The sequence below is a fragment of the Monodon monoceros genome, unplaced genomic scaffold (genome assembly GCF_005190385.1).
Source record: "Monodon monoceros isolate NGI ecotype Baffin Bay Population unplaced genomic scaffold, NGI_Narwhal_1 Super_Scaffold_3, whole genome shotgun sequence".
In the NCBI taxonomy this organism is placed as follows: domain Eukaryota; kingdom Metazoa; phylum Chordata; class Mammalia; order Artiodactyla; family Monodontidae; genus Monodon; species Monodon monoceros.
The window spans coordinates 98115630-98134674 of record NW_021703780.1 but is presented as its reverse complement, the minus strand read 5'-3'; the positions used below and the strand labels follow the sequence as shown (position 1 = coordinate 98134674).

Genomic DNA, 19045 nt, shown 5'->3' with positions numbered 1-19045 from the left:
GGAGGGAACCGGGGCTGAGAGGGGGCCCTTCTCTCAGGGCTCCAGGACTGGGGTTTTGAAACCGGGTGGATCTGAGTTCAGGTCTCTGGGCTCTGCCACTTGCAGGCTGTTTGACCTTGGGCAGTGAACTTTCTCTCTCCTGGCTTCAGTTTCCCCATTGTTGAGGGCTGCACTTTTGGCCTCTTGAGACTGTTGTAGGACTTTCAAGGGGCGGGGGTAGGCCACAGCCTGGCAAGTGGGGACTCTTCCTCCCGTTTCCTCCTCCACTCTGTTGGCCGCCCTCTGCAGATACCCCAGCCCGAAACCAAAGTGACTGGTTTCTGGAGGTAATGATGCCTGGCCCTGAGTTGCCTGGAGCTGGGAAGGGGTGAGAGTTTCCCCACTTAGCGGCCTCCGGGTGAGGGAGTGAACCTGCCCCCCAGGCACCTACCACACCCTGCCTGTCAGAACGACAGCCATCTGGCATGCCTCCAGCCGGCACCAGGTCCTGGCCTAATTGATTCAGATCCGATAGTCCAATTCCCTCAGTTCCCTGGGCAGACGCCCCAGGCTGGGGTTGAGCAGTGGGGGTCAGAGTCCCAGCCCGCCTGGCCCTCTGGGGGAGATGCCAGGTGTGGGAGCAGGGAGGGGGCAGGGGTCCTCCTCAACCTTCAGAGCTTCCGTTGAGGGTCCGCAGACAGTGGGGCTTGTGTTTTGGGGTCAGGTACTCAGATGGGGATCCTCGCTCCTCCCCTCCCAGCTGTGTGACCTGGGGTGGTTACTTCTCACTCTGAGCCTCAATTTCCCCATCTGTCCAGGAGTCTCCCCCACCCACGAAGCTGCAGTTATTAGGCACCACTGTCTACCCAGCCTCGACAGGCATGTCACGGACATCATCTTGTTTAATTCTCACATCCCTTCAAGGGTGGCAGAGCCATGATCCCCATTTCACAGATGAGGACACTGAGGCTCTGAGAGGGGAAACGACTGCCCCAAAGTCACACAGCGAGAGCCTTGGTTGAATTCAGGTCCAGTCAGCACAGAGCCACCCCACCCCTCAACCTGGACCTCTTCACCCTCCACGCTGCGCTGTGCTGGGTCATCTCCCGCCCACTTGCCCAGCTTGGGGCTTAGATCATAAGCACCCAGCCCAGGCCCCAGAGCACACTAGGTGCTCAATAGACTGTGTTTTTTATTTTGGGGGGTTTTTTTTGGCTGCGTTGGGTCTTCATTGCTGTGCGCGGGCTTTCTCTAGTTGTGGCGAGCGGGGGCTACTCTTCGTTGCAGTGCGCGGGCTTCTCATAGCGGTGGCTTCTCCCATTGCAGAGCATGGGCTCTAGAGCGCAGGCTCAGTAGTTGTGGCGCACGGGCTTAGTTGCTCCGCGGCACGTGGGATCTTCCTGGACCAGGGCTCAAGCCCGTGTCCCCTGTGTTGGCAGGCGGATTCTTAACCACTGCGCCACCAGGGAAGTCCCATCAGTAGACTGTTGAAGGAGTGGAAACATGTCTGTTGGATGCCTGCGGGTGGGAATGGGGCCAAGCTGCCCGGGACAGACTCTGCCAAGAGGCCCCTTGGGACGAGGGATGTCACAAGGGCAGGGACAGCCTGTGGGAACCTGGGGAGAGAGTAATCCAACTGGGTGTGTGGAGGGCATCTGTGAAGCCCTCCTTTTTGTTGGAGACCTTGGGAGGACAAATCTTAGTCCAAGGGGGAGAGGGAAGTGTTCCAGAAAGGGAGCACAGCATGGGAAAAGGCTCAGAGGCTGGGATGTTGAGTCGGGTTTAGTGGGTGGAGATGAGGCTGGTGGAGTAAGCTGAGATGGATCGTCAGGGCCTTGAATGCCAGAACAAGTTGATGCCATACGCAGGAGGAGCCACTAAAGGTTTGGGAGCCCACCGAGGAGGGCTGGGTGGTAGGAGGCCCCAGGGAGGCATCTAGACCCCTGACCCCAGCTCAAGGCTTGGCAGGACCTTGACAGGGCAGCATGTTGAGAATGTGAGACCAGCCGGAAGAGAGCAGTTTGATGGGTCTCTGATAGGCATTGTCAGTCCTCTAGGGGACATGCAGATGGGCTCTCAGCCAGAGAAGCTTCCAGGCCCCAGCTAGTCCTGGTCCTTCTCCTGCCCGGACATTGCACCCCACACCCCAGCCCCAGCCTTGGACTCTGGGGTCAGACAGGTGCCTAGGCTTGCATCACGACCCTGAGGCATCTTCATTTTAGGACTCTTGCCAAGTCCCTTGGCTTCTCTAGGCCTCAGTTTCCTCATCTGTGAGATGGGCGTGAGAGGGGAGGGATGAGACGGGTGGCTCTGCAGCTTCTCCCGGGCTTGGCCCTAGCAGCGCTTCCGCCGCATCTTCTTTAGCACACTTCGTGGTCACGCGGGGCAGGTATCGTCTTCAGTCCCATTAGCTCAGAGAGGGGAAGTGACTTGGACAACTTGTACTTTGTGCAGCTTGTAAATGTCAAGGCCAGGATTCAAACCCAAGTCCCTGCTCCTTGGCATGATGCCCAACAGCCTCCCAGAGAATGTTTTGTAAACTGTGAAGCCCGAACCTATTCACAGGGTTGGATGTGCCCATGAAGGGCAGCGAGGGAGGCCCTGGTGGGGGCACAGCAGAGGCAAAAGCGTAGAGTGACCCTCTGCCAGTCCTGGAAGGGCCCGAGAGAGGGGCAGAGGTGGAGACTCCAAGCCCGGGTCAGCCCCTACCCCCAGGGCAGGTCCCCTGCATTCGGCCTCCCCCTGCCGGGGCACCCTCGTGGCTCACCGTCCCCTGACGGCTCCCCCCCCGCCCCAGATCAACCTGAACGAGAGCATGCAGGTGGTGAGCAGGAAGGTGGTGACGGTGGCCTACGGGGAGCCTGTGCACCACGTCATGCAGTTTGACCCCGCAGACCCCGGTTACCTCTATCTGATGACGTCCCACCAGGTAAGGCCCGAGCCTCAGTCTGACGAGGTCCCAGGACGAGCCGAGCTCTCTTGCTTGCCTTGCCTGCGCGCGTGCTGCTGCTGCTGCTGGGGGCGCCTTCTCCCTTACCCCCTGGCCTGCTCGTCCTCACCTCCCAGCGCAGGCATCACCTCTGCAGGGCAGCCTTGTTCCCTGTGTTTGCCCCATTGTAGCATCGAGCCTCGGTTTCCCCAGCCTCTCACAGCCCTCGCCGTGCTGGCTCCCCTGGGAGGGGCCGGCAGCCCCTCTGATCTGGGCCCCGCCTCTGCCTCTAGATGGCCAGGGTGAAAGTCGCTGCGTGTGCTGTGCGCACCACCTGCGGGGACTGCGTGGGTGCGGCCGATGCCTACTGCGGCTGGTGTGCCCTGGAGACGCGGTGAGACCCCTGGGACGGGGGCTGAGCCAGGGAGGCCGTCGGGGCGGGGGAGCCCCCCTGCGTCCTGACCTGCGCCGTGCCACCCCAGGTGCACCCTGCAGCAGGACTGCGCCAACTCCAGCCAGCCGCGTTTCTGGACCAGTGCCAGCGAGGGCCCCGGCCGCTGTCCCGCCATGACCGTCCTGCCGGCCGAGATCGATGTGCACCAAGAGTACCCGGTGAGTCTCTGAGGAGCCAGGACCCAGCTCCGGGCTCAGAAGTACGGGTGGAGAACAGCCCTTCACCTGGCACCCAAACCCTGAGCGGTGGAGACTCCTGCGCATAGCACCCCAGGGACCTGGAGGCAGATGACGAGAACAATAACGACCAGATGGTCTTAACATCCCCATTTTACAGGCGAGGAAACTGAGGCCAGAGCGGTGAAGTGACTTGTTCAAGGTCATACAGCGAGGGAGTGGCAAAGCTGGGATTTGATTTCAAGTGGGTGGGCTCCAGAGTCCCAGAAGAGGGGGGGCCAAATTGGAAGATGGGAGGAGAGCCAGCACCCCCCATCTCACATCCTGGCCACCAAGTGCCAGACTGCTGTTTCTCGAGCTGGGAAACATGGATCTGCAGCATGGGGGCAAGTAGCTACCCCCTCCCCCGTGTCCAGGAGGGCCTAGAGCTGCCGCAGCCTCCTGCTTACCTGTAGCAGGCAGCCTCTGGGCAGGGGTGTTTCAGGCCCTGGCAGGGGCTGAGGGACAGACAGGCTTGGGTCCCACCCAGCCCTGCCCTCAGTGACTTCTCTGAGGCTGGCATCTTCCTCTGTCACCTGGGGGAGATGATGGCTCTGATGGCCCAGACAGGCCCTGGGGCTCCTGGGCGCCCTCCTCCCCATCATTACATGTCACAGTCCTGCACACACGTCATCTGGTCAAGCAAACTGGCTCTGTGCCACACGCAGGCCTAGACTTGGGGACACAGCGGTGAACAAGATAGACAAACGCCTGGCCCTTGAGGGGTTGACATGCTCATCAGGGAGAGAGACGAAGCAAGATAAAATGCCAAGATGGTGATAAGTACTACAGAGAAAAAGAAAGCAGAGCAGAGAACCGGGTGCAGAGCGAGTAGGTTGCGGGGCAGTGTTGACATTTTAGACCAGGTCGAGGTGGGGGACTCACTGCAAAGGCGACATCTGAGCAGAGGTAGGAAGACACGGTGAGTGTCTGGGCAGAGGGAACCGCCAGTGCAAAGGCCTTGAGGTGGGACCAAGACTCATGATTTGAGAGGGTGTCAGAGGATGGCGTCTGAGGTCACGGGGGCCACATCATGCAGCGCCTCTGGCTACTGTAAGATGGTCAGTTTCATTTTGCAAACAGGGAAACTGAGGCCCATGTAGGCTGCAGCCCTCTGGCGTGGAGTCCTGACCACCCACCACCTCTTCTCCCGGGGTTACAGGGCGGGGGTGGGGCGGTGCGGGGAGTGGCCTTCCTCCACCCCCACCCCCACCCCGTTCCCCACACCCCCAGCTAAGGGCCCTGGCCTCCAGGGTATGATCCTGCAGATCTCAGGGAGCCTGCCCAGCCTCAGCGGCATGGAGATGGCCTGTGACTATGGAAACGACATCCACACTGTGGCTCGGGTTCCGGGCCCTGCCTTTGGCCACCAGATCGCCTACTGCAACCTCCTGCCGAGGAACCGGTTCCCGCCCTTCCCACCCAACCAAGGTAAGCACTTCACTACCTGGGCTGTGGGGACAGCCAGATGGGGGCTCTCAGGTGGTGGAACCTCAGGCATGGGGGTCCTGATATCACAGCCTCTGACGTCAGTGGAGACCCCCTGCTCCCTTGTTCTTCTCTCCCTGGATCCCCTGCTCTGTTCCAGACCACGTAACCGTCGAGATGGCGGTGAGGGTCAACGGGCAGAACATCGTCAGGGCCAGTTTCACCATCTACGACTGCGGCCGCGTTGGGCAGGTGTATCCCCACACAGCGTGAGTGGCGCGGGGCCTGCTTCCAGGTGGCGGGAGGAGGTTCTGCTCCTGGGGAAGCCCAGGGAGGAGACATGATGGTGTCCCAGAGGCAGACAGGACTCTTGGTTGTTCACTCGCCAGCGTGTTTGTGCAACAAACTGGCATCTTTGCCCGGCAGAGATGGCACAGTGCCCGGCGTCTGTGAGCACCTAGGCTGGTAGAGGCCGAGAGAAGTGCTATGATTACACTTAACTTAGTGTCGTAAAGGCCCTGCTTATCTATTTCCTCCTTGCATACCTCTTGCAGCAGGAAGCTCCCTACCTAACAGAGTGCCCAGCCCCTCTCGGCAGCTCTGATGTTGAGAAAGACCTTCCCCTGTGCTGGGATCTGCATCCCTGGGTCCCGGTTCCCGAGCACCGGGATTGGGAGCCGGGTAGCTGAGGGCGCCCCTTGTCTTCCAGCTGCACCAGCTGCCTGTCGGCACAGTGGCCCTGTTTCTGGTGCACCCAGCAGCACTCCTGTGTTTCCAACCAGTCTCGGTGTGAGGCCTCACCAAATCCCACGGTAAGCCAGGCCCAAGGGGTGCCCTGTGCCTCCAGTGTTCGGTTTTTTCCCATTTAGTATGTTGAGAACACTTCCGTATCATTAAATTTTCTCCCTTCGCTCCAGATTTAACAGCTGTACCGGGCTCATCACATCACAGTGCATTTAACCAACCCCCTCTTATTGGACATGCTGATCCTTCCTGTTTCTTTTTTGCATTCTGATACGTCCAGGGCACTGTGCACGGCCTTGATTATTCCCTGGAGACCAGTTGTTCAAAATGGCATTTTGGGGTGAAAGCCTGGCCATGTTTTTCACTTTTAGCTCAGCTGACCCCCAGGAAAGCCTGAGCCAGTTTACGCTTCCAGCTGTAGGAGGAGGCCCCCTTCTGCACTTTGTGCTACTTTTCAATTTTACCTTCAACATTTTCAGCAACCCTAGAGAGTACCAGTCCCCAGAGCAACTGAAGCCCCAGCCTCTTGGCTCTGGGCTCAGAGAACCTCGTCAGGAATCCCCAAAGCCTTGTCTGCCCATGGCAGGTGCCAACGAGTAACGCTGAGGAGGGACTTCATGGCCTGGGCCTGGAATCCGTGGTCTCAGCCCCTCCTGCCCGAGCCTCAGAACTGCTTTGGGGAAGAGGTGTGCCGCAGCAGCAACGCTTAACTCAAAGCGGTGATGCAGTAAAGTGGGGTTTCCAGTGCTGGGAGAGAGGCCCGGTAGAGGCTGTGTGGCCAAATCCCAGGGGAGGCTCCGAGCCTCTGCAGTGGGCGCTGGGACTCCAGTCTAGGCCAGCCAGGACTCCTGCTCTCGTTTGGGGCCAACATCTCCTTCCGGCCCCAGCCCTGGCCTGTGTATACAGTAGGGACTTGATGAATGTCATTGTGAAGCATTCATGCCGGCAGCCTGCCTCCTGTGCTCTACCCTAGGATACTGGGGCGAGGAGGACTCAGCCTCAACACTCGTCATTTATTGAGCACCTGTTGTATGCCTGGGTGTGTCCTAGGCACTGGGAAAGCACCAGGTTAGACACAGTTCTGCCCTCCCCGTCGTGAACCCAGAGCCTGAGGTGTGAGTTGTAGCTGTGTGATCCCAGGCAAGCTGCCAGACCTCTCTGTGCCTATTTCCCCATCTGTAAAATGGAGCCTATTTCAAAAGCTGGGGCGGGCATCTGGAATTACACCTGTCTGTAAGGTACCAACTTCATACTTGACACACAGTAGGTGGCCACTCTGCTGGGTGGGACAGGGAGGACTTCTCTGGGAGGGGAACCTTCTGCCGGGTCCTAACAGATGCATAGGAGCTCACCAGCCTGGAGGTGTATCTGTGGCAGTGCCCCCGTGAACCACTCTCTCCCAGGTCTGCGGCTCTGCAGGTCAGGGTTGAGGGGGGTGCAGAGAGGGCCTGTGTTAGAGGATTATGGCAATCCAGTGGGAAAAGAGGCAGCTCCCACGCTGGGCCTGCAGGAGCTTCTGAACCGTTGCTTAATTTGGCGTTTAGTTAAGTGCCAGTTAGCCGTGGAGGCGCCATGCCTCTGACTGGGCGGCAGGCAGCGGGGTCTGCATATCCCCCTGGACCCCTCAGGAGCTGGGAGCAGGCGGTAGGGCTTGGGCCAAGCCAGAGAGGTGTCTCTGGGAAGGCAGGTGCTAGGGGCTGAGTTTTCTCTCACTTCCCGTTCCCTCGTGGGCCCCGGAGGAAGGAAACCGGGGAGTGCAGGATGCCAGGAGGAGGGCTCCAGCTTTTCGTGGAGGGGGGGAGAATAAGGAAGGCGCTGCATCCTCCACTTTCAGTTGTCCAGGGAGGGCGTGGCCACCCCAAGGCGGTGTGACTTTCGGCCTTAGAAGCAAGGAGGGTTTGGGCAGATGGAAGGGCAGGGTCTCTTGGTGGGGAGCCTGGGTAGACGCCTCCATGAAGGTGGTTAGGAGCCGGTGGAGAGGGTAGTTCGGTGGGAATGTGGGGGAAGTTTACAGGGGCTGGGAGCGGTGCAGAAGGGCAGGGAAGGAACAGGTCAGGTGGGTTCAGGGTCCCAGGGCCACCCAGTGCTCCGCTGGATTGGGACCTGAGCTCTAAACTCTTGAACGTAGAAAGACCTTGGGGGCGTCTGTGGACTCCAGTGTGGAGACAGGTGAGGCCCCCTGTGAACTGGCACACACTGGGCTCATATCTGGGCTTTCTGTGGCTCCTGGCATTGCCGCCCTGGCATCTGTTCCCCCAACTCCTGGTCTCCCGCCTTCTCGGCTCTGCACAGAGTTCATTCGGTCAGTCGGCCGTGGTTTCCTGAGCCTGCAGCTACACTCTGGCAAAGGGGAGAAGCTGCTTAGCATCTTTCTGAGGCATTGACGACTCTGCTTGGGGTGGGACCGGAAGGCCCCAGTCCTTTGCGAGCAGGGAAGCCCTAGCTCAAACTGGCGTCAGCCCCAACAGAATCATGTGGCTTGTGTGAGTACAGAGTCCGAGGGGCGGCGTCCCCTTCAGGCACAGCTGGATCCAGGGGCTCCAACACTGTCAGCAGGGCCTCCCCACCCCTCTGAGTGGCCTCCACTCTCAGGCAGGCCCTCCCCTCTTGGCAGCAAGATGGCCTCAGCAGCCCCGGGCAGGCTTCTGGTCCCCCAGCAGCCCCAGGAGACTTCCTCATTGGTTCTGCGGAAGTTCCAGGGGAACTGGGTCACGTTCACTCCCCATACCAATTGCTGAGTCCAGGACGGGCCTGGGTACCCGCCCATCCCTGGGGCTAGGGAGTAGGGTCAGCCCTTCCGAACCACAGGCCTGGGGGTTGGGGAGATTCCCCTATGGCCAAGGCAGACTTGGAGGCCATGGTTGGGGGCTGGAAGCTGGCAGCAGATGTACCAGCTGTCCCCAGGGAGGATTAGCCAACCCTGGGGGAGGTGCTGAAAGAGGGCAAAGATGCGCCCGCACTCAGCCTTGCTGCCGCTCTGTAGAATGGGTACAAGCATCCAGGTGGCCGAGGCTCATAAGGGTCAAGGAGGGTAGGGGCCCTCAGGGATGATCCCACGTCACTTCCTCTTGCGGAAGCTCCCCCTTCCCCAGCCCTCACTCCTCCAGCCCCCGCTGTTGGCCGCCTACCCTCAGGTGGGGTGCAGCTGGGAGGACAGAGCTGCAGGGCCCCCCGCCAGCTGTGAAGCAGGCTGGCAGCGGCTGTGAGACCCGATTAGAAACATGTGGCTTCCATTCCCGGAAACTCCGAGGGGGTTACACATGGATGGCACAGGACAGCAGCTCAGAGAGGGACAGACTTGTGGGTCACACAGCGAGTGGACACCAGCTGCTACCTCCCAGCCCCACCGTGTGGTCCGGTGAGGCCCCACCTGGGCCCAGCCATGTTGCCTCTTTGGCCAAGGCCCCTGTGGTCGGCTCCCAGGGAAACTCAGCGGCCTGGGCGAGGTTTCTGGCCTGGAGGTCAGCAAACATCCTGGACAACTAGAGCCCGCTGTGCTTGGGCAAGCCACTTGGTTTTTCTGTGCCTCAATATCCTAGTCTGTGAAATGGGTGTGATGGTGGTACCTACCTCGTAGGGCTGTTGGGAGAAGGATTTGTTGAATTAATACTGTGCAGAGTGCTCACAAGTATCCCGGTGCACCGGGGGTGCTGTGTCAGCTGGCCACTACTGCTGTCACTGTGACCATGGTCAGTGATAGTAAATATGGCATTGGCATCCCTCGAGCTCTGGTTTTTATGCTGGGCCCCTGAGGGTCCCCTGAAGGAGCTCCCTGTCTAATTAACAATAAGGAGTAAAGACCCCTGATCCCTGGCCCTCAGTTTCAGGCCTCAGTCTCTGGCCCGAGAGTTAGACAGAGGGGAATTCAAAGAGCAACTCTGCCCTCTGCCCTCAGGTAGCGCCCCTCCTCTCTGAACCTCAGGTTCATACCTCCCTCCCCCCACCCTAACTTCCTTCCTTTTTTGAAGTCACCTCTGTGGCTCCGCGGAATGCGGATGTCCAGGCCCTCCGCAGGACTTGCCGGGCGCTGGCACCTCCACCCAGAGGCCTGTGACTCGCCCAGGCAATGGGGAAGGGTCTGGAGCCTGGCGACACCAGGGCGCTCACAGCCTGTTTCCCGTGGGCTGTTCAGAAGTCTGGGGTTTCTCTTTTCTGAATTATTTATCGTGAGTTAATCTGGAAACCAGAACTCCAGAGCTGGGTGGAGTCTCAGAAAGTGGTAGAGCCTCTCATTTTACAGCTGGGAAAGGTGAGGCCCAGAGACGGGGAGGTTTCCTCTGAGAGGCACGCGGTGGAGCGGCCATGGGGACCCCGTTCCACTGGGCAGGGTACTGCATCTCTCTGTGCCTCAGTTTCCTCGTCGGCGAAATGGGGCCAATGCCTTCTCCTGCTCGTAGGCCTTGCCGTGAGGGTCAAGTGAGACGGTACGTGGGAGGCAGTGGGCGCGCGGCCCTCGGTGCGTGTGGCTACTACATTTTGTTAGTAGTGTTTCCTCACTTCCCCAGGCTGCCTGGTGCCTCCCCGGGGAGACGGGGCTGCGCAGGCTGGCTGGGGTGGCCGTGAACCCCGTCTTTTCCGAAATGCCCCATTGCCAGCCCCACCTCCTTGGGTTTTGACTGCAGAGCCCTCAGGACTGCCCGCAGATCCTGCCCTCAGCCCTGGCTCCCATGCCCACGGGCAGCTCCCAGAGCATCCCGGTGCATCTGGCCAACGCCGCCTTCTTCCAGGTGAGTGAAGGCTGGGTGGGGGTGGGGTGGAGGGCTGGGAGAGTGCCGTCCCGGGTGGGGGGACTCTGCTCTGGGCCCACCACCCATGCTTTGGTTTCCTTCCTCTGAGTTTCCAGGCTATGTTTGGGAAAGCCCCGCTCTGGTTGCACGGAGCTGGGGAAACAGGAAAGTGGGCGGGGAGGGCCAGGCCACGGGGACAGCAGGCCGCCCCCAGTGCCCGCAGGAAAGCCTGGCCATGACCCCCAGACCCTTCTACCCTCTAAAGCTCCCCTGACAGACCCAGGCCCAGCGCCCGGCCAGTGCCGCAGCCCATGGGTGACACTGTCCATACCGTGCCCGCCCTGCCCTAGACCCCAGGCTGAGTTGTGACCCTGGACACCTCCCCAGTTCGTGGCTGACATGTCTTCCCTGGAGAATGGCCAGAGAACCCCTTTGCCGCCCGACTCCCCATCGTCCAGGTGGGGAAAATGAGGCCTAGGAAGGGGACGCAGGTGCCTCCAGGTCACACGACATAGGGCTGCGCTTGCACGCCAGCCCTGGACTCCTTGTTCAGTGCTCTTCCCTGCAGCCAGTCTTCCCCTCCCCCTGCCCATCTGGGCTGTGGGAAGGGACACAGCCCCTTTCTGGGTCCCTCCTGGAGGAGCGTCTTGGGTGGGAAGTGTTGATGAGTCCTGGAAGCATGCCAGCCACCCCCTCCCCAGCTTCTGCGGACTTGCCATCTGTCGCTTCCATGGGGGAGCCGAGGCCCATGACGCGTGTCACACGTGGGGGCCACACGCCAGGCATCTGGGATGCGTCAGGCAGCCTCGTGGCAGGGGCTGCAGCTCCGTGAGGGGCAGGGCGGCCCTGCCCTGGGCCCTCAAGCTCTTCCCTGCAATGGTTGGGAAGAGCCTCCAGGGGCAGCAAGGGGCCTGGACCCATGTGGAGGGCTGTGCCGCTCCCCTGCGGCCCTGAGCCCAGGGACTCGGACGACAGACCCACCTCCCAGCTCAGCGTGGCAGGGACACATGAGCTCTCAGCCCTATCAACAGCCACTTTCCTGTGTTAGTTTCAGAGCGAAGCGGGGAGGGGGCAGGGCAGGGGAGTTGCTGACCTGCTATCTCCTCAGGGTGTCACATCTGCCAGCGACAGGGACATAAACAGGAAGTCCTGCCACGCGGCTGGCCTAACACACTCAAAACCCGGATTTGTTCATTCAGCAAATATTTACTGATGCTGCTCCCGGAGGCCTGTGCTGGGCTGAGGGCAAGACGGGATTGGGGAATTGGCCCTGTTTAGTCTTTCAGCAAGCACTTATTGAGCACCTCTTGCATACTGATAACCGCCAGCATATATTAGGCACCCACAGTGTGCAACCCACTAAAGATAACATGATCTCCAGTTTTCCTAGAATCCTGCAGAGTAGAGCAGCCTCTTTCTGTTGCAGAGTTTAGAAACCCGAGACCCAGAGAGGAGGAGCCACTTGCACAGGGTCAAACATCTAGGAGGTAGCAGAGGTGGGATTCGAACCTGGGTGGGCTTGTGTAAGATAGAAGCTGAGCTATTTCAGCTGCCATCTGCTGCCCTTGGAGGTGCCAGAGGGGCTGAGACCCAGCCCCAACCCTCCCCAATGGGTGGGGGGACAGGTGTAGACAGCCTGCACAGGGGATAAGGGTGGTCCTTGGCCTACAGGGTCGGGGACAGGCTTTAGGAGCTTAATGGAGCCCCTGGCGCACACCCAAATGTTCATTGCTGAATGGATGGATGACCAAGTGAGGGGTGCCCCTGTGATTTGAGGGGGGAGTCTGGGAAGGCTTTGGAACATGGGACATTTGAGCTGCATTTTGAAGGCTGTGTTGAGTTTTTCTGGGTGGAAGAATGGGCTTGGGCAAAGGCTGAGGGCAGGACGGCCTGTGTGCTATGTCGACATGTGTCCTGTGGCTGGTCCCAGGCCTTGTGGGGCAGAGGCGGGGGGGGGGGGGGTGTTGACATTAAAGGACAGGTGGAGTCTCACTGGGATGAACCTTGTATGTCAGTCATGCTGAAGAGTCAGGGCTTTACCCACGGAGTGAAAGGCCCCGGGTTTAGGCCATTGGGAGATGTTGGTGAGACTTTTAGTGGCATGGAGAGAGCACAAGGCCAAGGTTCCAGGTGTTTATGTACCCCCTGCCTCCATCAAACATTGGACATGGAGGCCCGGAAGGACATCCTGGAGGAGGTGCAGCCCAGGCAAAGGCCTGATAGTAGGACCACGCCCACTCTTCAGGACAGCAGTGTCTGATGTCCTGATGGAGGTACAGGGCAGTGGGTGCTGACCTGACTCTCCCCAACCCCCCTCTCCCACAGGGTGCAGCGCTTGAATGTAGCTTTGGTCGAGAAGAGATCTTTGAGGCTGTGTGGGTGAATGAATCAGCTGTGTGCTGCAACCAAGTGGTGGTGAGTGGTGTAGCTTTAATGGCGGGGGTCGGGGGCAGAGGGGAAGGGGAGGCCTGCGCAAGTCCAGATCCTACACTTCTTCCTTTCTACCTCCTCTTTTTGGACCCCCTGCCCCCAGTAGCCCTGCCCTCGTCTGTCTCCCTGACGCCCCTCCCCCAACAAAGACCCAGGCACCACTCACACCGCTCATGGTTTTTCCTGTCCTTCTGCAGCTGCACACAACCCAGAAGAGCCAGGTGTTTCCACTCAGCCTCCAACTAAAGGGGCGGCCCGCCCGATTCCTGGACAGCCCTGACCACATGACAGGTGGGAGCGCCTTACACGGCCTCAGGGGACTCGGCCTCGAGGTGGGTGGGACGAAGCCTTGGGGGACTCATTCCCGTGCTCCGGTGTTCCCTAACACACGCGCTGTCTCAGATCCCAGCCCTGCCTTTCTGTGCCTGGTCAGTTACTCAGCACTTGATTACTGAGCAGCTCCTCTGGGCAGGCACCACGCCCTCGGGGCATCTCCAGGCCAGTGGCTGTGCAGCCCCAGGTACTTCCTTACCTTTCCCTTTCTGAGCCTCTTTGTCCACATATGAAGCAAGGGCAGAGGCCCTTTCGCAGAGGGTGTGGTGAGGATTTGCTGAGATGGTGCACACAAAGCCTTGCAAGGGTGTCTGGGACACACTCTGTGCCCCCATAGGGTGGTTGGTGTCCTTGCTCTTATTATATGAACTGAATCAACTCTCTAAGGGCCTGTCTGTTCATGGGGAGTCTCAGACATCTCGGTGGACAGGGGCACCCCCCACATCCATACTATGAAGGTCCCAGACAGAAGCCCCAGAACCAGCCTGCACATCCTGAGGCCCTGGAGGACTGGCCCTGCACCCCTCCTTGTGCCAGTCTGAGGGTCTGGTCTGTGGCTCACAGACTCCTCCTTGTGCCAGTCTGAGGGTCTGGTCTGAGGCTCACAGAACCCGCATTGCTCAGTGGTTCCCTAGCATCCTGGAGCTCCGTGGGGGCTCAGGAGACCCACTCGGGCCTGGGTATGAATCCAGCTCTGCTACTCACAGGCTGTGTGACCTTGGGCAAGTCACTCTACCTCTCTGAGCCTCATCTCTTATCTGTCAAATGGAGCTAATAAACAGCTCCCACTGGATAGATTCACAGTGAGGATGAGTGTTAATGGGGCTGTGGCTGCACTGTGCTTAGCACAGCCCCCAGGGGGTTTGGAGAAGACTAAGAACTTCATGGGGTCCTGATCCTAAGAACCAGGACCCTGCTGACCTGTGCTGCCTCCGTGTCTCCCGCAGTGGAGGTCTATAACTGCGCCATGGGCAGCCCCGACTGTTCCCAGTGCCTGGGCCGGGAGGACCTGGGCCACCTGTGTGTGTGGAGTGACGGCTGCCGCCTGCGGGGGACCCTGCAGCCCCTGCCCGACACCTGCCCCGCCCCCGAGATCCGAGCGGTAAGCACCCCGCCCCCACCTCCCCCCTCGGAAGCCCATTGCACCCACATGCCTGAATGTGCACACGTACAGCGCCCCACGTGGGCTCAGGGACCCGCAGCACACGTGCTTGCACACACCCAGGCCCATGCGCACTGTATTACCCCCTGAGCACCTGCTGGGTGCCAGGCCCTGCCCGGTGCTAGAGACACAGCAGGGAACAAAACAAGTACCTGCCTTCTCAGAGCTAATGTTTTAGTTGGGGTTAGGGGACAGTAATAAGAAAGGAAATAATTTACATAGAGAAGGTGGTAAGTGCTACGGCAGGGCAGGGCGGGGCGGGGGCATTGGGAGTCTGAGGTTGAAGAGATGCTGGGGCTGATGGTCTCTAAATTTTATAGCGAGGTCAGGGAAACCTTGCTGATAAGGTGAAATTGGGGGCTGCCAGTAACTCCGAAGCCTCAGTTTTAATTATGAAAAAAATCTCAGGGAAGGAGTTGGTTTGGCTTAGCCTGGGTCAGGTGCCCATCCCAGGCCCAGTCAGCTCTGGTTGGGATGTAGGGTCATGTGGTCAGACATGGCCACTGGGAGTGGACCTCGGTGTCCCCAGGAGATGCCCCTCAAATAGCGGTGACTCTGTCCCTATGCACTGGTGTCCCCAGACCCAAGCTGGCTCAGTATCGCAACTGGCAGCCCCAGTGACCTGCCAAGTGGCTGGCGGTGCCAGCGCTCTCAGAGCCTCCCCTAAGTGATGGGTCTGCCTGGCCCTGCCTCCCCGGGAGCCTGCCAGCATCCCAGCCTCTGAACCCCATTCACCCCTTTCTCCGGTCGCCTGGCAGATTGAGCCCCTGAGTGGCCCCTTGGATGGCGGGACCCTGCTGACCATCCGCGGCAGGAACCTGGGCCGGCGGCTCAGCGACGTGGTCCGTGGAGTGTGGATTGGCAGCGTGGCCTGTGAGCCGCTGGCTGACAGATACACGGTGTCAGAGGAGTGAGTAGAGGGCAGTCCCTGGGGCCATTCTGAGTGACCTGCAGGCCCCACCCCTGCCCCGGAAGTGCCAACTGCATCTCTGCCCTCCCATCTCCCTTTTCTTCTCCCCCCTCCCCCCTCTGCCATCCCACTCTCCTTGGCACCCTTCTGCTCCCCAGAAGTCACTCACTCCTGGGTCTCCCGGCCATTCCCACCATGCGTCCTGCCCTTTCTTGCTCGGGACACCACTCAGGCGCCTGCTCCCCTGGGAAGCCCTCCCGTGTTCCCCTAGACCAGCCCTACCTCCACGGAAGCCTTGCGCCGATGAAAAAAATTGCTGTTAAGAAAATGTGGGAGCCACTGGTGTGGCGCAGAGGTCTGGGCCTGCAGCTGTGGAGCCTGGCCCGGAGGGCAGGGAATGAGCTGGGTTTCCTTTCCGAAGGCTGTAAGTCAGGCTTGCAGATAAGGCCATCAGTCTACCAGCCCAGCAAATGCTCTCATGGTTGGAGAACTTTCAAATATCCCCAAGGACCATCTTATCCAATCCCCTTGTCTTATAGTTGCAGAACTGTCGTAAACTCAGGTCGGGGGTGGTCCCGGGGAAGAGCTTGGCACCAGGGTGACACCTGGGGGACTCAGTGGCTGTTTTCCAGCTGATGGGGAATTGTCTCAGTATCTTGACATGGGTAATGCCATTGGGTGTCCTGGCCAAATGCCAGCGCCAGGTGTGAGTGGGAGGGTGGGTGGCTGAGTGCAAGGATGGGGTGCTCACACACCCTGGGGGTGGAGCAGGGGCCATTGATTGAGGGAGAAACCAGATGGCACCTGCCTGGGCCCCCAGGATCTGCTGGCTGCTCCTTGACCAGAGTTGCCTTCCCCAGGATCGTGTGTGCCACGGGGCCAGCCCCGGGGGCGTTCGCGGACGTGGTGACGGTGAACGCCTCCAAGGAGGGCAGGTCACGGGAGCGCTTCTCCTACGTGGTAAGGGAGGCTGCAGCCTATCCCCTGCCCACCCTGCCAGGCTCACCCTGGGCTGGCCTGAGGCCTGACCGCCTGCCTTCCTCCCCACAGCTGCCCCTGGTTCACTCCCTGGAGCCTGCCGTGGGCCCCAAGGCAGGGGGCACCAGGATCACCATCCACGGCAGCGACCTCCATGTGGGCTCCGAGCTCCAGGTCCTGGTGAATGACACGGAGCCCTGCATGGAGCTGGTGTAAGCCCCTAGGCCGGGGGGCTGGAGGGCTGGGGGTAATGTCCTCACACCAGGCATCACCAGGGACTTCACTGGCTGTGTCCCCTTGGCCAAGCCCCTTCCTCTTTCTGAGCCTCAATTTTCTCAGCCGGTAAGAACAGTACCAGTGACTTGTGGGAAGTGCTGTGCCCAGCATACAGTAGGTACTTCATAAGAGACCTTAACCTGCAGTGAAAATGGTGATGATTGTACACATTCAGAGCTGCCGCTGGCCCAGGGGTGTGGCCAGTGGCAGGGTTGTGGTCCAGAAGCTCTTGGTGAAATACTTGTCTTTATTATGCACTTAATGTGTACCAGGTGCCATTGATAGGCATTGCTGTGGGTACCAAGATGAGCCCAAAAGTCTCAGCCCTCAGGGTACAGCAGACACTCTCACAGGAACTAGGAACATCCAGGAGGGTCAGGATTGGGAGAAGTCAGCGCTTTCAGGGCTGTGGGCACAGGGCCCTCACTGGGGCGGGAGCCAGGAGAGGGTTTCTGGGAAGCTTCTTGGAGGAGGTGGGATGGGGCAGGTCAGAGAAGAGAAGGCAGGGCATCCAAGGTGGGGCAGACAGCCCAAGCAAAGGTGCGGCAGTGGGAATGTGGAAACAAGATTTCTGTATGAGGTGGGGGCCAGGTGAGCAGGCCTGGACCCCAGGCCACGTGCCCCAGGTGACGGGGTGTTGGTCGCTGGGGAGTGACGGAGGCGGGTTCCTGCTGAAGAGGCCCGCGTCCTCCGCAGGCGCACAGACACCAGCATCACCTGCACGGTGCCTGGGGGCGCCCTGCCGGCCCCCGTGCCCGTGTGCGTGCGCTTCGAGCACCGGGGCTGCGTGCGTGGCAACCTCACCTTCTGGTACAAGCGGAACCCGGTCATCACGGCCATCAGTCCCCACCGCAGCCACGTCAGGTGAGAGAGACCTGGACGCGACCCCAGGCCAGGGCACTCCCTGGGGCTGCACCTGGGCTCACGGGGCTTGCTGTCCCCCCACAGTGGCGGCAGGACCATCACGGTGGCTGGCGAGCGTTTCCACATGGTACAGAAGGTGTCCATGGCCGTGCACCACATCGGCCGGGAGCCCACGGTGAGGGCGGGGCCCCGGTGGGCAGGGCTGGTTGTGGCCCCGGCTGACCAGGCGTCCCTCCACCACATCTCCTCATCTCTGCCTCTCCTGTCTCTTTGCCTCTCTCCCCCTCTTTTCCCACATCTGATTATCCCTCCCGTCCCCCACCTTGGCCCCGGCCCCCCCCCCCAACCAGCTCTGCAAGGTTCTTAACTCCACCCTCATCACCTGCCCATCGCCCGGGGCCCTGAGCAACGCGTCAGCCCCCGTGGACTTCTTCCTCAACGGCCGGGCCTACGCAGACGAGGCAGCCGTGGACGAGGAGCTCCTGGACCCCGAGGAGGCCCAGCGGGGCAGCAGGTTCCGCCTGGACTACCTCCCTGACCCACAGTTCTCCACGGCGAAGAGGGAGAAGTGGATCAAGCACCACCCCGGGGAGCCCCTCACCCTGGTCATCCACGTGAGTGCCAGTGGGTGCCAGGTGGGGGGCGTGAGCAGGCCGGGCTTAGCCACAGGCCTCACGAGCACCCCTTCTGCTCCTGCAGAAGGAGCAGGATGGCCTGGGCCTTGAGAGCCACGAGTACCGGGTCAAGATTGGCCAGGTGGCCTGTGACATCCAGATCGTCTCCGAGAGAGTCATCCACTGCTCGGTCAACGAGTCCCTGGGCACAGCCAAGGGGCAGCTGCCCATCACAGTGAGTGGACGGGGCACTAGAGACAGAGGTGGGCTTGGCCCCCAGTCTTGTCCCAAGTGCCTGAGCATCTGCCCCCTGTCCGGCACGTCTCAGCTGAGCATTGTCATGCTCAGAAGCTTAGGCAACCATGGCAAAGAGGAGCTTTACCTCCCCACTTGGCAGATGAGGAAACTGAGACCCAAAAACTTAGTGATCTGTTCAAGGTCGGTGATCAGCCCCAGCTGACTCTCAGAGGCCATGACAAGTTGTCCCCGTTCCACTTGTTGCTCTACCCAGAGTCTGGGCCACCAGTTGCCATGCTGAGTCATGGAGGGAGGGAAGCAGGAGTGGAGAGAGGGCCTAGAACATGGGATCTCTTCTGCACTGTACCTGCTTGCATGCCTCCTGAGATGGGGTGCTCACTCCCTCCCAGGTGGCACATGCCACCCAGGATGGCTCTGACTGCAAAAGCTCCCTTTCACCTGTACCCCAGTCCCAGTTCTGCCCTTTGAGTCCTAAGAACTCACCTGCTCCCCTGGTCGTTGGGCAGCCCTACAGATACTTCAGGACATGGCCAGGCTCTGTGAACTGCCCGGCCACTGGCTCTTCTGCTGCTCCTCCCAGGCTGTAATAATAATCACTGTTGCCTGTATTTATTGAGTCTCCCTTCTGTGCCAGGCTCGGGACTAAGGGCTTGACAAGCATCATCTCATTTAGCCCTCATAGCATCCCCAGGAGATGGGTGGGGCTCTCTCTGTCTTATAGTTGTGGCATCTGAGGCTCAGAGA

The 19045-nt window shown here is 60.1% G+C and overlaps 1 protein-coding gene across 2 annotated transcripts in view; it reads left to right on the top strand.

Moving 5' to 3' along the window:
• PLXND1 (plexin D1) overlaps window positions 1-19045 on the top strand; it is a 51958-nt gene that overhangs the window by 17758 nt on the left and 15155 nt on the right. Inside the window, exons 3-19 of one of the 2 annotated variants that reach the window (XM_029241761.1) lie at window positions 2777-2908; window positions 3202-3302; window positions 3391-3520; window positions 4831-5008; window positions 5166-5274; window positions 5715-5817; window positions 10372-10476; window positions 12802-12891; window positions 13104-13197; window positions 14187-14341; window positions 15160-15311; window positions 16172-16271; window positions 16362-16501; window positions 17262-17429; window positions 17514-17604; window positions 17780-18043; window positions 18129-18278. In XM_029241761.1, coding sequence (XP_029097594.1) covers window positions 2777-2908; window positions 3202-3302; window positions 3391-3520; window positions 4831-5008; window positions 5166-5274; window positions 5715-5817; window positions 10372-10476; window positions 12802-12891; window positions 13104-13197; window positions 14187-14341; window positions 15160-15311; window positions 16172-16271; window positions 16362-16501; window positions 17262-17429; window positions 17514-17604; window positions 17780-18043; window positions 18129-18278 — 2262 coding nt within the window. The remainder of the gene's footprint in view (window positions 1-2776; window positions 2909-3201; window positions 3303-3390; window positions 3521-4830; window positions 5009-5165; window positions 5275-5714; window positions 5818-10371; window positions 10477-12801; window positions 12892-13103; window positions 13198-14186; window positions 14342-15159; window positions 15312-16171; window positions 16272-16361; window positions 16502-17261; window positions 17430-17513; window positions 17605-17779; window positions 18044-18128; window positions 18279-19045) is intronic. The other variant, XM_029241763.1, reaches the window with a different exon arrangement.